The sequence below is a fragment of the Haliotis cracherodii genome, unplaced genomic scaffold, assembly GCF_022045235.1.
Source record: "Haliotis cracherodii isolate W230 unplaced genomic scaffold, xgHalCrac1.p SCAF_5, whole genome shotgun sequence".
Classification (NCBI taxonomy): domain Eukaryota; kingdom Metazoa; phylum Mollusca; class Gastropoda; order Lepetellida; family Haliotidae; genus Haliotis; species Haliotis cracherodii.
The window spans coordinates 41,696,679-41,712,088 of NW_027266308.1; the positions used below are offsets into that span (position 1 = coordinate 41,696,679).

At 43.9% G+C, this 15,410-nt stretch overlaps 1 protein-coding gene across 1 annotated transcript; it reads right to left on the reverse strand.

Moving 5' to 3' along the window:
- Positions 1 to 3,215: 3,215 nt before the first annotated feature.
- On the reverse strand, positions 3,216 to 13,312 carry LOC139444018 (galactosylgalactosylxylosylprotein 3-beta-glucuronosyltransferase 1-like). Its single transcript, XM_071224920.1, has 5 exons — positions 13,219 to 13,312; positions 10,047 to 10,639; positions 9,114 to 9,200; positions 6,917 to 7,126; positions 3,216 to 3,317 (listed from the first exon to the last, which is right to left on the reverse strand). The coding sequence occupies exons 1-5, from the start codon at positions 13,310 to 13,312 to the stop codon at positions 3,216 to 3,218; spliced, it is 1,086 nt and encodes a 361-aa protein (XP_071081021.1).
- Between the last annotated feature and the right edge of the window lie 2,098 nt (positions 13,313 to 15,410).

The window sequence follows — 15,410 nt, forward strand, 5'->3', positions numbered from 1 at the left end:
GTTCAAGGCGGTAGTAATGTTAGGCAGAACTGATGAAAGTGAGTGAGCGAGTGAATGTGATTGGTTTTAACTCCACTAAAACATTATTCACCAATTGAAGTGTCAGACATTCCAACAGTCTTAACTAAACTTGAATACATATTTCTTATCACGGCACATAACCTGCCACGTATACCATGTTTCATAACAGAATGTCAAAGTCAAAGACCCTTTTAAAGTGAACAAAGAGACAGTAGAATCTCCCACCAGTCATGGATAAACACTTCTGGACAAGACACTACACGGTGAGGATGTCAGCTGTACAGTAACCTTTCGAAATCCTGCATGAGCTTTTGGCATCTTCTCAAAATAATCAGCAAATATAGTACTGTGCAAAACAGTTTACTAAATAAGTCCCTGAAATGTGTTCCGAGTTATTAACACATCTGGCATGTTATGAAGTGTCGCAATGGTTGCTTTTGCCCATTCATAAACGTGGCAAGAAGGTAGAAAAAGTAGTAAAGGTAGAAACGCTTTAGTAAAGGTGAAATCAGGGTACTAAAGGTAGAAACACGATAGTGCAAGTAGAATCAAGGTAGTACCAGAAATGGGCTTCACACATTGTACCAATGTCGGGAATCGAACCCGAGTCTTCGGCGTGACGAGCGAACGCTTTAACCACTAGGCTAAACGACCGCCCTAGTACTGGTAAAACCAAGGTAATGAATGCACGAAGTAAACTAGAACTGTTAGAATCCACACTTCAAAAAGGCATTTGCGAATATAAAACAGCAGCCTTATTGATGAGAGAATATAATTTACCTTTCCATATAGCTGCCTGGTCCAGACTCGATTAATTACAGACTTCAGTATTATAATTGGAATATTGCTGACTGCGACAAACAAACAAACAAACCATCGGTGGGGAAGGTTTCGCTGACTCTCGCGAGCACCCGGTAAAAAACATGTTTATGATATAAATCGTAATTGTACAATGGACGGCGCTTATGACAGATATTGCTTGTGAATATGGAAAGGGTTTGTCTCTTTTATTTATCTTTATTGAAGATATTTCTTATTTCTTTCTCATATTGCCAAACCAAGTTTTCATCCTTAACATCATGCATACATGTGTTATTGGATACTTTAAACTTTAAACCTGTTCTGTTATGTGGCTATTGTGCTAGACTTGAGACGCGAATGCAATTACATCGTTCTCCATCAGGAAGCGCGCACCATCCATGACCGGCTGCCCGGTCGATGACAGGGTCTGGACAGAGCACTTGTTCCCCTCCATGACTCCCACAGTCCGACGGTGAACCGTGACACATATTGATAAAAACAAACAAGTATATACATGAACACAAGTTTATCACATATGGATACTCTATTCTTCTGTACAGGACACAACACGTATATACATGAACACAAGAACATAAATACACGACACTTGTTATGGATAATAACTTCTTTTATTCTTTGTCACGACGTTTCAGAGCTACTTCATGCTCCTTCATCGTTCATCCGAAAAAGAAGCAAGAAGTAGCTCTGAAACGTCGTGACATCATTCAACCGATAAAGGAGCAAGAATTAAGTAGCTCTGAAACGTCGTGACATCATTCACCCGATAAAGAAGCAAGAAGTAGCTCTGAAACGTCGTGACATCGTTCAACCGATAAAGGAGCAAGAATTAAGTAGCTCTGAAACGTCGTGACATCATTCACCCGATAAAGAAGCAAGAAGTAGCTCTCTGAAACATCGTGACATCGTTCAACCGATAAAGGAGCAAGAATTAGTAGCTCTGAAACGTCGTGACAATCAACCCACTTTTACAAATATGGAAACGTCATAGAACAAACCAGATGACGTCACTATTGAATGTGACGTCATCTATCCCTATCCTATGACGTGACCTAACAACAGGCGTGATATTGGCCCGTCGTCAAGCAATATGAGGGCGTTATCAAATTACATTGGCCCGCCGATTTCTGATAACATGCGGGCGGTTTATTGATAATTCTATCCATTTTAGCTATAATACAGCCTATGGCATAACAGGTACGTTATTCTGTGGCAGGAAGTCCATAGATGCACGTGCTGTATGTGCTCCGGCGTCCTGTTGGAAAATATGCAGCTCTTGGCGTTGACGGAAACAGAGGACAACGTGACGTTTTAAACATGGCGTCCCTGTAGTAAATTGCATTAACACGACTTATGCATATATAGAGCTGCGCTCTGTGCCGAAAACGGATATCACACCAAACCATCACACTTCCGCCGCCCAATTGATAATCAGTCTGCACAACACGATCAGCGTGACAACGTTCACCACGGCGACGCCATACCCGTATAAGTCCGTCGGCGTTCCTGAGGTGAAATGTTGATTCGTCAGAGAAGAGAACGCCATGCCAGCGTCGAAGTAACCATTGTCTCTGCCGTGTAGACGTGCATTTCGGTACCTTAAGGTCAGAATAGGGTCTACGAAAATATGACGGCACGTTCCCATTACCAAAGTGTCAGTCTCGGCATTGCGTCCCCAGTGGTATTCCGCGGCTACAGCGATTATGCGGGTAGCCTTTGAATGCCAACCCTTTATACCCCATTTCTGCACGAAAAGGTAATGATACTTTGCATTTTTCGTACTTTGCACGTGTGAAAACGTGCTTGTTCTCTTTTGCTTTTGGATGACGACTCACAACGGCTATCACAATTGACAACAGTTTTGGAGCTTCCTAGTCCTAAACATAGGGTATTTTCATTGTTCTTTGCCATTTGATATTTTCATGGATTCATCTTTGTAAGTGTCAGTATATTTCTGTCGTCTTGTTTCAAATTGCTCGAATAGCTTTGTGAAGAACTGTTCATGGGAAGCAGGTTTACAGTGTCTGAACTAAGTACGCATAAGCAACTACGGTTACTCCGGTTTAGAATAAGAGCTCAATGCTTCACGTGCGATTAAACTTGGACTAAGATGATCACAATGGATACTGAGTATGAATCTGACTTGGATGGAAGGCCAACAGAGAAGAGCAACTCCCAGCTAGGACAGTCTCTGGTCTGTCTGGTCGAGCCCAAAGTTTTTTATATTGTTGGTACGCCGTTAATCACTGAAACTGTTAATCCTTTAACTTGTAATGTCGTTTCACGTTCTACTCACGTAGTATAATATATTTCTGTTGCAAATCCTTTCTGTTGCACACTTAATGAACAATAGTGTTTCTGGTTACGAATATGGATTAAACCACCATAGAAAAGTAGGGCCCTTTGAGCAACTTTTGTCTATTTCTTGCTTCAGCGTCAGTTCGAGGTTTTTCGGTTCTAGTATGCCATACAAGTACCTGAAATGAGAGACCCCATGCAGTTGTAATAACAGAGAGACACGCACGCTAATCAACGTTTTAACCCCCACAAGCCCACGTCCACCCCCTCACGCGAACACCCATCTAAGCCCTCGCCAACCCTCGTGCAATCACCCACCCACGCCCACATTAACTTCTTCACGCCAACATCCACCCATCCGCAAACACCCATCAATAATCACCCCCCCACCGCCTCACGCGAACACTCCAATCCCTGAAACAAACACCCACTCACGCTCACCTTCATTCACTCACGCGAACACCCACCCAGGCCCACCTCCACTCCCTCACGCAAACAAACACCCACGCCCACCTCCACTCTCTCACGCGAACAAACACCCACGCCCACCTCCACTCCCTCACGCAAACAAACACCCACGCCCACCTCCACTCCCTCACGCAAACAAACACCCACGCCCACCTCCACTCTCTCACGCAAACAAACACCCACGCCCACCTCCACTCTCTCACGCAAACAAACACCCACGCCCACCTCCACTCTCTCACGCAAACAAACACCCACGCCCACCTCCACTCCCTCACGCAAACAAACACCCACGCCCACCTCCACTCTCTCACGCAAACAAACACCCACGCCCACCTCCACTCTCTCACGCAAACAAACACCCACGCCCACCTCCACTCTCTCACGCAAACAAACACCCACGCCCACCTCCACTCTCTCACGCGAACAAACACCCACGCCCACCTCCACTCTCTCACGCAAACAAACACCCACGCCCACCTCCGCTCTCTCACGCAAACAAACACCCACGCCCACCTCCACTCTCTCACGCGAACAAACACCCACGCCCACCTCCACTCTCTCACGCGAACAAACACCCACGCCCACCTCCACTCCCTCACGCAAACAAACACCCACGCCCACCTCCACTCTCTCACGCAAACAAACACCCACGCCCACCTCCACTCTCTCACGCAAACAAACACCCACGCCCACCTCCACTCCCTCACGCAAACAAACACCCACGCCCACCTCCACTCTCTCACGCAAACAAACACCCACGCCCACCTCCACTCTCTCACGCAAACAAACACCCACGCCCACCTCCACTCTCTCACGCAAACAAACACCCACGCCCACCTCCACTCCCTCACGCAAACAAACACCCACGCCCACCTCCACTCTCTCACGCAAACAAACACCCACGCCCACCTCCACTCTCTCACGCAAACAAACACCCACGCCCACCTCCACTCCCTCACGCAAACAAACACCCACGCCCACCTCCACTCTCTCACGCAAACAAACACCCACGCCCACCTCCACTCTCTCACGCAAACAAACACCCACGCCCACCTCCACTCTCTCACGCAAACAAACACCCACGCCCACCTCCACTCCCTCACGCAAACAAACACCCACGCCCACCTCCACTCTCTCACGCAAACAAACACCCACGCCCACCTCCACTCCCTCACGCAAACAAACACCCACGCCCACCTCCACTCTCTCACGCAAACAAACACCCACGCCCACCTCCACTCCCTCACGCAAACAAACACCCACGCCCACCTCCACTCCCTCACGCGAACACCCACCTCCCCTCCCTGAAACAAACACGCACTCATGCTCACCTTTCATTCCTTGACGCGAACACCCACCTCCTTTCCCTGAAACAAACACCCACTCACGCGAACACTCCCCTCCCCTCCCTGAAACAAATATGCACTCATGCTCACCTTCATTCTTTGACGCGAACACCTACCTCCTTTCCCTGAAACAAACTCCCACTCATGCTCACCTTCATTCCTTGACGCGAACACCCACCTCCTCTCCCTGAAACAAACACCCACTCACGCGAACACCCACCTCCCCTCCCTGAAACAAAAAACACCACTCACGCGAACACCCACCTCCTCTCCCTGAAACAAACACCCACTCACGATCACCTTCATTAACTCACGCGAACACCCACCTCCCCTCCCTGAAACAAACACCCACTCACTCGAACACCCCCCTCCCCTCCCTGAAACAAACACACACTCACGCGAACACCCACCTCCTCTCCCAGAAACAAACACCACTCATGCTCACCTTCATTCACTCACTCGAACACCCACCTCCCCTCCCTGAAATAAACACCACTCACGCGAACACCCACCTCCTCTCCCTGAAACAAACACCCACTCACGATCACCTTCATTAACTCACGCGAACACCCACCTCCCCTCCCTGAAACAAACACCCACTCACTCGAACACCCCCCTCCCCTCCCTGAAACAAACACACACTCACGCGAACACCCACCTCCTCTCCCAGAAACAAACACCACTCACGCCCACCTCCACTCCCTCAAGCGAACACCCACCCACCCCTCCCTGAAATAAACACCACTCACGCTCACCTTCATTCCTTGACGCGAACACACCCCTCCCCTCCCTGAAACAAACACCCAATCACCCGAACACCCACCTCCTCTCCCTGAAACAAACACCCACCCACGCTCACCTTCATTCACGCAAGCACCCATCCACGCCTACAAACATCAACTTATAAAATCCGTTTCTCAAGGAGCTTGGTATAGAAATACGGAAAGTTCATACAGTAGGTTAAGTATCCATACGTCATTTGAGGGGATCGCTAAACCACGTGGGATACGAACACTATGCACATTTAACGATAATGCAAAAGCCCAAACCAAGGAAAACTCTCCTCTCATCTAAATCGTATAGTCTAGCCATCATACGTACAGGGCATCACAAAGACAAACAACCTGCTGAAACCACGGACGTGACACACAAGGTGTGGAACATCAGGTCACTGGTTGAAGGTTATAGGTTTACACTGTTACGACGTGTCGGTACAGACACTAGATACTAGTACCATATTCAACTATGGCACTATGTGAGGTGAGGTGAAATGGAGTTTGAAGTCACGTCCAAGATTATTGCACTTATATAGCGACGTGCATGCACGTGTATGTGTGTGTAGCTGCTTGTACTAGTCCGGACTGATGCCGATTTACAGTGCTAGCTCACTGAGATACCATGCCGCAGTTTAACATGATTACCCCACTCAGACACAGTATACTGACTCCGAGCCAACCAATCCTTGTTTTAGCCCCTTAATGCCGAGGGCCAGACGGGGTAACAACAAGTACCATCTTTTAACGTCTTTTGGTATGACGCGGCCGGAGATCGAACCCCGGACCTTCCACTTTCCGTGCGAACGCTCTACCACTAGACCACCGAAGCGGTACGTCACTATGTAATATATATGCGAAGAAACGTTGAAACAGTGTACAGGCAGACGTTTGCGTCCATACAGTTGTTTGTTATTGTGTTACCCAACTTGTATTTCAATCCAATATCATACTAACTATAGTCGATAAATTTAAAAACATGAAATATATAACGTCAAAGTCCATGTTGTGGACGGTGTACGGTTTACTCAAGGTTGGATGTTCATATGGTTATCTGTAGCTCGACAGTTGAGTTCCACGCGGACATTTGCCGACGAGATCACAGCCTGCTACAGGTACACTACAGTGTAGCGCCAGCGCAGCATACCCAGGGAACCAGGCTGACGAGACCATACTAGGCTCCACACTCACCTTCGTACAATTGTCAGCAAGAGGTTCAAGGTCGTTCAGTGATATATGAAGTCGCTGCAATATATGGGATTCCTGAAACCCTGATCTGACTTTATAGTTGGAAAACTGTGCCTCTGGATATTGAAAAAAAAGTTTAATGTTGATGGCAAATCCGGCCATGTCAATGGCAAAAGGGCGATGCAGTTCTAGTCCCGTCAGCCAGCCAGTCACCTGTGAAAGTATATCGATAATATATATATATATAAACATGTCGCGTCCGCACGAGTGTTGAGAAGGAGGGTCATAGCCGTGATTCAGCCACAAGGTTGAAGAACATACTTGGAGTTCTCATGTCACTATTTGTTACAACAGCTGCTTACATCTGCCCGGACGTTTAGTTTTCCTCGGTCCGATACTTAATTTATTCTGGGTAGGAATGTAGGTCACTGTCAACCTATGCTTGTCGTAACATGCGACTTAATGAATTAGGTGATGAGGCACGGTGACTTAACACCCATGAGCTTGAGTTCCATGTTAAAGCTCAGTTCCGTGCCATATAAATACAGTAAACTACGGTTATAACGAACAGGCTTATAACGAACTGACGGATATAACGAACTTACTTTTTGGTCCCGACTTCTTGCTGTAGTCGTGCTGTATATGTACTTGTTACGAACTACGGTTATAACGAACTAAAATTAGTAGTGCCTTTGAGTTCGTTATATCCGTAGTTTACTGTAGTAGGGTATTAGGTCAAGTCCACAAGCATATACGCAATGCCTAGGTTAGGAAAAAAATGAATGTGAAATCAATGTAGTAAAGGTAGAATCAAAGTAGCAACGGCCAAACCAAGATAGATAAAGGTAGAAACAAAGTAGTAAAAGTGCCGAGAAGGTTGAGTGAGTGAGTGAGTTAGTATGGTTTTACGCCGCTTTTAGCAATATTCCAGCAATATCACGACGGGGGTCACCAGAGATGGGCTTCACACATTGTACCCATGTCGGGAATCGAATCCGGGTCTTCGGCGTGACGAGCGAACGCTTAAACCACTAGGCTACCCGACAGCCCCCCAAGAAGATAGAAAATATAATAACGGTAGAAACACTTTAGTGAAGGGGATCTTATGTCATTAGGTGTTAAGCTTACACTAGACTGGACGTTCCTTTTTCCTCATCATAATCCTGTAGGTATTCTGGATAGATATATAGGTGTCCATCAACCTACGGTTATGGCGAGAGGCGACTAAATGGATCAGGTAATCAGGCACGGGGACTTATAGGCTTCCACAACACATCACATGTTAAACTGAGATCTAGTTTCGTGGCCTACATGTGGTCGGGAATTATGTCAAGTGCACATGCATAAACATCACGACTTAGTAAGAAAAGCTTAGATAAACCATAAAATAATGTATAATCCAGGTGTTTGAGGTAGACCATAGTGTTGGTAGGATCACTAGTCGTAAAGGCCGAAAAAGGTAGAAAAACACGATAATATTGTGGAATCAACGTAATAAAGGTAGGTAGAAAAGGTAGAAATGTGTAGGACAAGAAGAATGAATAAAGGAAACACAGAATCACTGTTGTAGAGACGGAAACAGGGTAGTAAATGGAGAAACAATGATATAAAGGCAGAAACAATGAAATAAAGATAGAAACAACATAGTAGGACAGAAACAATGTAGTAAAGGTAGAAACAATGTAGCAAAGGTAGAAACAATGTAGTAAAGGGAGAACAATGTAGTAAGGGTGGAAACAATGTAGTAAAGATAGAACAATGAAGTAAGGTAGGAAACAATGTAGCAAAGGTAGAAACAATGTAGTAAAGGTAGAAACAATGTAGCAAAGGTAGAACAATGAAGTAAGGGTGGAAACAACAAAGTAAAGGTAGAAACATGTAGTTAAGGTAGAAACAATGTAGCCAAGGTAGAACAATGTAGTAAGGGTGGAAACAATGTAGTAAAGGCAGAAAGAAGGAAGGAAAAGCAGAAAGAAGGAAGTAAAGGCAGAAGGAAGGAAGGAAAAGCAGAAAGAAGGAAGTAAAGGCGGAAACAAGGAATTAAAGATGGAAACAAGGAAGTGAAGCAAGAATCAAGGTAGTGGAGCAAGCAACATCAGGACGTCATTGTGGCAATGGCGTGATGAATAAGTCACGTACGACATTTCGGCACAATCTGAAAACAAACCCTGACTACATATGTATATGGAGTTGCTGTTACCTTTCCATGTGTCACGACTGGGCCTCCATATTTCAAATGTCCTGTAAACCCCACAGGCCACACTGCAACCTTTTGCGTCACCCGCATCTGCAATAAAGTAGCAGTGTCTGAGTCTTCAGGTCTCTACGCCCAACGTACATATTTAGATCTTAGCGTAAAGATTCAGTGTCTCAAAATTCTCCACAAGACAGTGTGACCAGAGGGATTGTCATACCGCCATGTCAGAAAATAGATGGTATCTGATCAGTTCACGAGATCTTTATAAAATACTTGGTTTCCCGTCCCTGAGGGGAAAGAAATTTCTGAGAGGCAGAAGATTGGTCCAGCCCATCTTGCCTTTTGTTCTCTACATTACACAACTCTTGAGGAGCTACAATCGACCATGCTCTTTCTATTTCTTTCTACTTTGTTTATATATTATTATTATATAAGAACTGCATCGCCCTTGCCATTGACATGGCCGGATTTGCCATCAACATTGAACTTTTTTCTCAATATCCAGAGGCACAGTTTTCCAACTGTAAAGTCTGCACGAGTGTTGAGAAGGAGGGTCATTGCCATGGTTCAGCCACAAAAGTGACAAAACCCTTTCAGAGTTGATAGTCAAGCAAGACGTTGTCAAGCAAGCCTTGCTTGACAACGGTTTAAGGATCTATACCGAAACATCGATTTTTACAGTATTAATGAAGTTGTTATCCTTAAAATAGTGTCTACCTTGTAAACCCACCTACCCTGCTTTTGGAAAGACAGGCGTAGAACTGTGGGCATATTTATTTTCACAAGTTGTCTGTAAATACTAGTATATGGGGGCCGGTAGGGCTACAACTATATAATTCTTTTTTTTAAAATTGTTGTTGTAAATCAAATGTTAATTCATTTATACCCTGCGTCTTGAGATTTGTATTTAACTAGACGTACAGATGTGGAACTCACCTCATCAAACACCTGTAAATCATACGTATTATCATCATCAGCAAAATATACAACTCCAGACTGGGTCTCGGGATCCAAATTATCCCGTATCCATGACAACCCGGCATTTCTTTGCGATACCCCTCTAGGTTTTGAATAAGGGGCATCTGTGGGTTTCAACTTTACATTCGGTGGTGTTAGAGCATGCAAATGTGTATACGATAGACCGCTTGATCGTAACAAGTTGATCACCAGGCTAGTCTTGTTTTCGGAATCTTCTACAAGTATCCAATGAAAATGTGACAGGTGAAGAAATGTTTGTGACAGCCTTGTGAGTTCAGCCTTCTGTTCCAAACGCGAATATGTTGGTGTGATGGCATATATTACTGGTATAGTTGGACCGAATTTCCGATGGCGTTTTTCCCCATCATCAAGAACAAAATGCCAATATTGGGATTTCTTGGTCTCGGGTTTTATTTCGTTTTTAGTTCGTGTTGTTTGCAGTTTGTGTCTGAGATTGATCTTTTCCCAGTTTCTTCTTGCCTTCACTTCAAAAATCCCATTAGATTGGCGTCCAGATTTGGTAACTGTGTTTGCAGTTCTGTTGCATGTATCTGCAAATAACACAGAGGAAAGAGGACATATTGTTAACATGGCTTTTGATAATTATTTCGACAAATGACAATGTTTGACAAGACGGAACAAATAAGGATTTAAGATGGAGGAAAACTAATCATTTACTATAACACGTTTTTCTACACTACACAAACCCCACTAAATACCAGATCCGTCGACAAGGTGGCTCTTTGCGTATTATATTTCATGCGTATTTTAAAACATAACACGGTTCAGGTATTTCAATGGTATTTAGAAGTGATACACATGAGTAGAGAAGTTATGGTGTTCCTCATAATAAAGAAGTTGGAATCCATAAATTCTCTCTCATAAAACTTTATATAAGGGGGATTCTTTGACAACAGTGTTTATAATCAAACGCGCATTCTGAAGAGCCTCTTCCCTGAGACCGACTCCGTGGTGCAGTGGATAGAGCGTCTGCCAGGAGACCGACTCCGTGGTGCAGTGGATAGAGCGTCTGCCCGGAGACCGACTCCGTGGCGCAGTGGATAGAGCGTCTGCCCGGAGACGGATTCCGTGGTGCAGTGGAGAGAGCGTTATCCTGAAGAGCTGAAGGTCGATGATTCAATCCCCGGCCACATCATACCAAGTGAAGTCAAAAGTGGGATGTAAAAGTCAAAAGTGCAATAACCCTGAACGCGACGTTAAACCCCTCACCTAAATCTTCATGGTCCTTTGAGCCGAATGTGAAATTATAAGACACATTCAAATATGCCAAGTTCATCAATCATTTCTCCTATGTATATAAATGACATTAATAAAAGCGATAATGCCCTTTCCATAGCATAAGAATAACAATCCAAGTATATTTGGACTTAGTATAGTTCTAGTTCAGGTGAGTAAATCGGTGGAAGGGAATTGCCTCTTTGACTATTACTGAACGCTATCACCGATACACCTAAAGCTCAAGTTAAACCTCTCAGCTAAATTCGAATGTTTTGTCAGTTATTCAAAAGGCATTTGCGAATATAAATTATCAAAAATAAATTTCCGAAACACTTTCTTGGAAGCAATACCCTATTGACGAGAGAGTGTAATTGCCCTTTCGATTCATGAAGGTTGTTGTGTAAGGGGTGGAAAAAAGTTTAAATTTAATTTTCTGAGTGGAATCTCCTCACATGATCTTAGTTTGATTTAAATGTGTGAATCTTTATTGGAATGGCCGTCTAATATCGACTACCGCTCACCGAGCCACAGAGAGCGCGATTGATTTTATGGTGTTTAACCGTATGTACAGACAGAACCTTCAATTTAATATTCATGATAATCAATATGTCTGCTTTATAGAGCAGAATGTAATAGGGTCACAAACAAATCGAACGTAAAGGGATCACTGAATCTATGTAATTTCAAACCAAACAGATAGCGTTCAGAGAAATCTACCACGGATGGCTGCTTCTGTTATCGACGAGATGTGTGTCAATTTGAAAGTCCCAAAGATCCTTTGGAAGATAATTCCTGAAGACAAGTCTAAATATAAATTATTTATCTCAGTCTATACTGGCGATTCTTTAATGGGTCGGTCAGAATGCATGCCTTTATGCTCCAGTTTTACTGTTTTTAGTTACGTGAAGACTTCGTAATTTATTTGAACATTTTGTCCAAAAACCTGATACATGATAGCAGTGTGTGTTAATTGGAACACATATACTCCTTAAGAAAGTAGGGAAAAGGAAATAGATATAGATATAAAGATCGTCAGTGAAAGATCAGCTTACTGACTCCCAAAATAGAATGGTTTCGAAACCAATACGTAACGCCCCGAAACACCCGAAACATGGCACCTGGACCACGCATACCCTCTGTGCACGTAGTTAGGGGTCATTCTTGATTTTGACACTTTACTAAAAGGTCGTCAACTCGCTCTGAGCCATTAATATTGTTGCCTTTTATTATCCGCAGGAAAACCTCAGCTCTCTACTCACGCTTTTATGCAGTATTTGTGACCAGATTGGGAATGCGTCATCAACAGCTTGATGAACCCCTAAGGGATATTGGTATGCTTCAAACCGGTAGCGCTCAGCTAGAGATAGCCAATATATTCAATGTGTCTCAGTCTGGCCTTTGCATACTTTTCTTCATCTATTTTCAATTTCTTATTTTAAATGAATAATTTGCAAATGAATAAACAATTGCGAAAGAATGAGTTGGCTCGTCAAACATACTTTTGTACAAAAGCATATATCAATATCAGAGAAGTTCAATACTTTTACAACAGGAATAAGCGAACGTTGTTGTAACACCTACATTTAGTTTACCATAAGACGCGTGTAGAATAAGAATTGTCGTTCTTGTTTAAAGTAGTTCTCGTGTTCATAAGCCAATATGGAAACATTCGAGAGGGGCAGGAGTCTACATTCGGCTTGTACCGGAATGGGACGAGTTGGTCACGAATGGTAGTGAAATGAGTTTAAGCCACTTTGCCCAGCATTTCATGCATATAACTGTGTGTCGGTTTACCGACAGTGAGGCTTGCATGGAACTGAGTTCAACTCTTCAAAGAGAATCGCGGTGCATTGAACCTCAGATTGAAAGCTAGAACAAAATGCGCACTTACCAGATTTAAAGAGCATCCACGCCAATACAAATAAGAGAAAAAAGACGTATACAAGTCTCCTAGGCCTCCGAAACATAGTCAACAAACCGGGCATAGACCTCGACAGTAACAGTGAGTCGATTAGTCCGAAGTGCGGGTTCGCTGGCTCTGAGTAAGGACGCCGATAGTGCGCATTTTTAATGAGGTAACCGGTCATGCATGGAGAAGCAGTAATCGGTATGGTGGATACAGTACACTTGGCTTTTTTATTTTATAGGAAGACAGGCATAGGCGTAGTATAGCCTCTGAATCTCTCACATTTAGTTATATATGCCACACAATTATCCATGGCATAATAATGAGGTGAGGTGAAATGGGGTTTAACGTCGCGTTCAAGATTATTGCACTTATATAGCAACGTGCGTGTGCGTGTGTGTGTGTGCGTGTGCGTGTGCGTGTGTGTGTGTGTGTGTGTGTGTGTGTGTGTGTGTGTGTGTGTGCTATCTGGACTAAGGCCGATGTTATAGTGTTAGACCACGAAGATACCATGTAGTTTAACATGAATATCCCACTCAAACACAATATACTGACTCCGAGCCGACCAATCATTGTTTTAGTCCTGTAATGCCGAACGCCAGGCAGGTTAACTATAAGTTCCATATTTTCACGTCTTTTGATATGACGCGGCAGGGAATCGAACCCCTGACCTTCCGCGCTCCGGGCAGAGTCCCTATCCACGAGACCACGGAGGCGTGTCTCATTAAACATGAAAACATTACGTGACTGCGCATGAATTCTGACATTCTAACCTAAGTTTCGCCAATTTAGAATTATACATATACGAACGTATTCACAATGTTTTGTCGTTTGCGAGGAAACATTCCATTTTTCCATATACAATCGATAATTTATTCACAACAAATATTAAGCTATGTCACTCGAGAGAATTACACAAATTGCCGGAACTACTTTCATTCTGCCTTATTGACAGTATTGTTTTCAACCTAACATCAGTGAGAAAATACATGGCAAATAAAACAACTTTTGGCCGTTCTTGGCAAACATGACCTGAAAAAGGTGACATATTCTCTCGTGATTGCGCCACCGACGAAACAATAATTTTCCCGCTCACTCAACAACAGATAAATGTATATCAAAATAAGCGAGATAATACACTTTATCACAAAGCACGTGTACTAAGGACTGTGCTCTCCATGTTTGCTGACGTTATGCAAATACCGATGTTAACGTATTATATCCAGCAATGTTGACGTCATGTTCAATGACGTCACGCCGAAGACCGGATTTTGAATCCCCACATTGACAAAGTATGTGAAGCACGGGACATGTATGGACGATTTCTAAAATCAATATACAACCCTACTAACACACCAAACACCTTCCTGTAATAACAAGCGGGTGGTAAAGTGACCAAAGGGTTGGTCGGCTTCGTACTATCTTTGTCTTTGACAATTTCCAGGTTTCACGGGTGAAGCATTTACAGAATACAAACTACAACCACTAGGGATTCAAGATATTAAGAATATCTGCCCTCAGGAACCTAAGTTTTTCGTGCAAGGCGGCTAAATGGATCAGATGGTCAAGCTCGGTTGATTGCATGCCCTCGTATCCCAATTGTGGATCAATGCTCATTATGTAAATCATTGGTTTGAGTTGCCCAGATTCGATTATTTACAGACAGCTGTCTTCTGACTGGAATATGCCGAGTAAGGTCTTAAACAACAGATAAACAAACCACCGACGGGACAGGATACACTCACCTACTCACGTATGATTACACTCTGATAGCCGTTTACAAATAAAAGCGATAACCCTTTCCATGTTCATCCGAAATCTCTGCCAAGAGCAGTTTCGATTGTACGATTCCGACAAAAGTATGTGTTTATGGATCACTATCAAAATTAATAGTGATGACACCAGGTGTTCGCGAATAGCTGAGAGCACACAGTCCCCCCGGTGGCACCCGTCACAAACTCATGCAAAGGCAAGTCAATTGTTCACCTGAAAAAACACAAGGGAACATATGGTACAAGTATGGAATACTTTAAGGGACATTCTCGCGATCTCGCATTCTCGCGATCTCGCCCTTTGGAAACGAGGTAAATATGCCCAAAACACGAGAACGCGAGATCGCGAGAAAATGAAATGTCGCATTCTCGCGTTCTCGCGATTTCGTTATTTTGTGGCCTAAT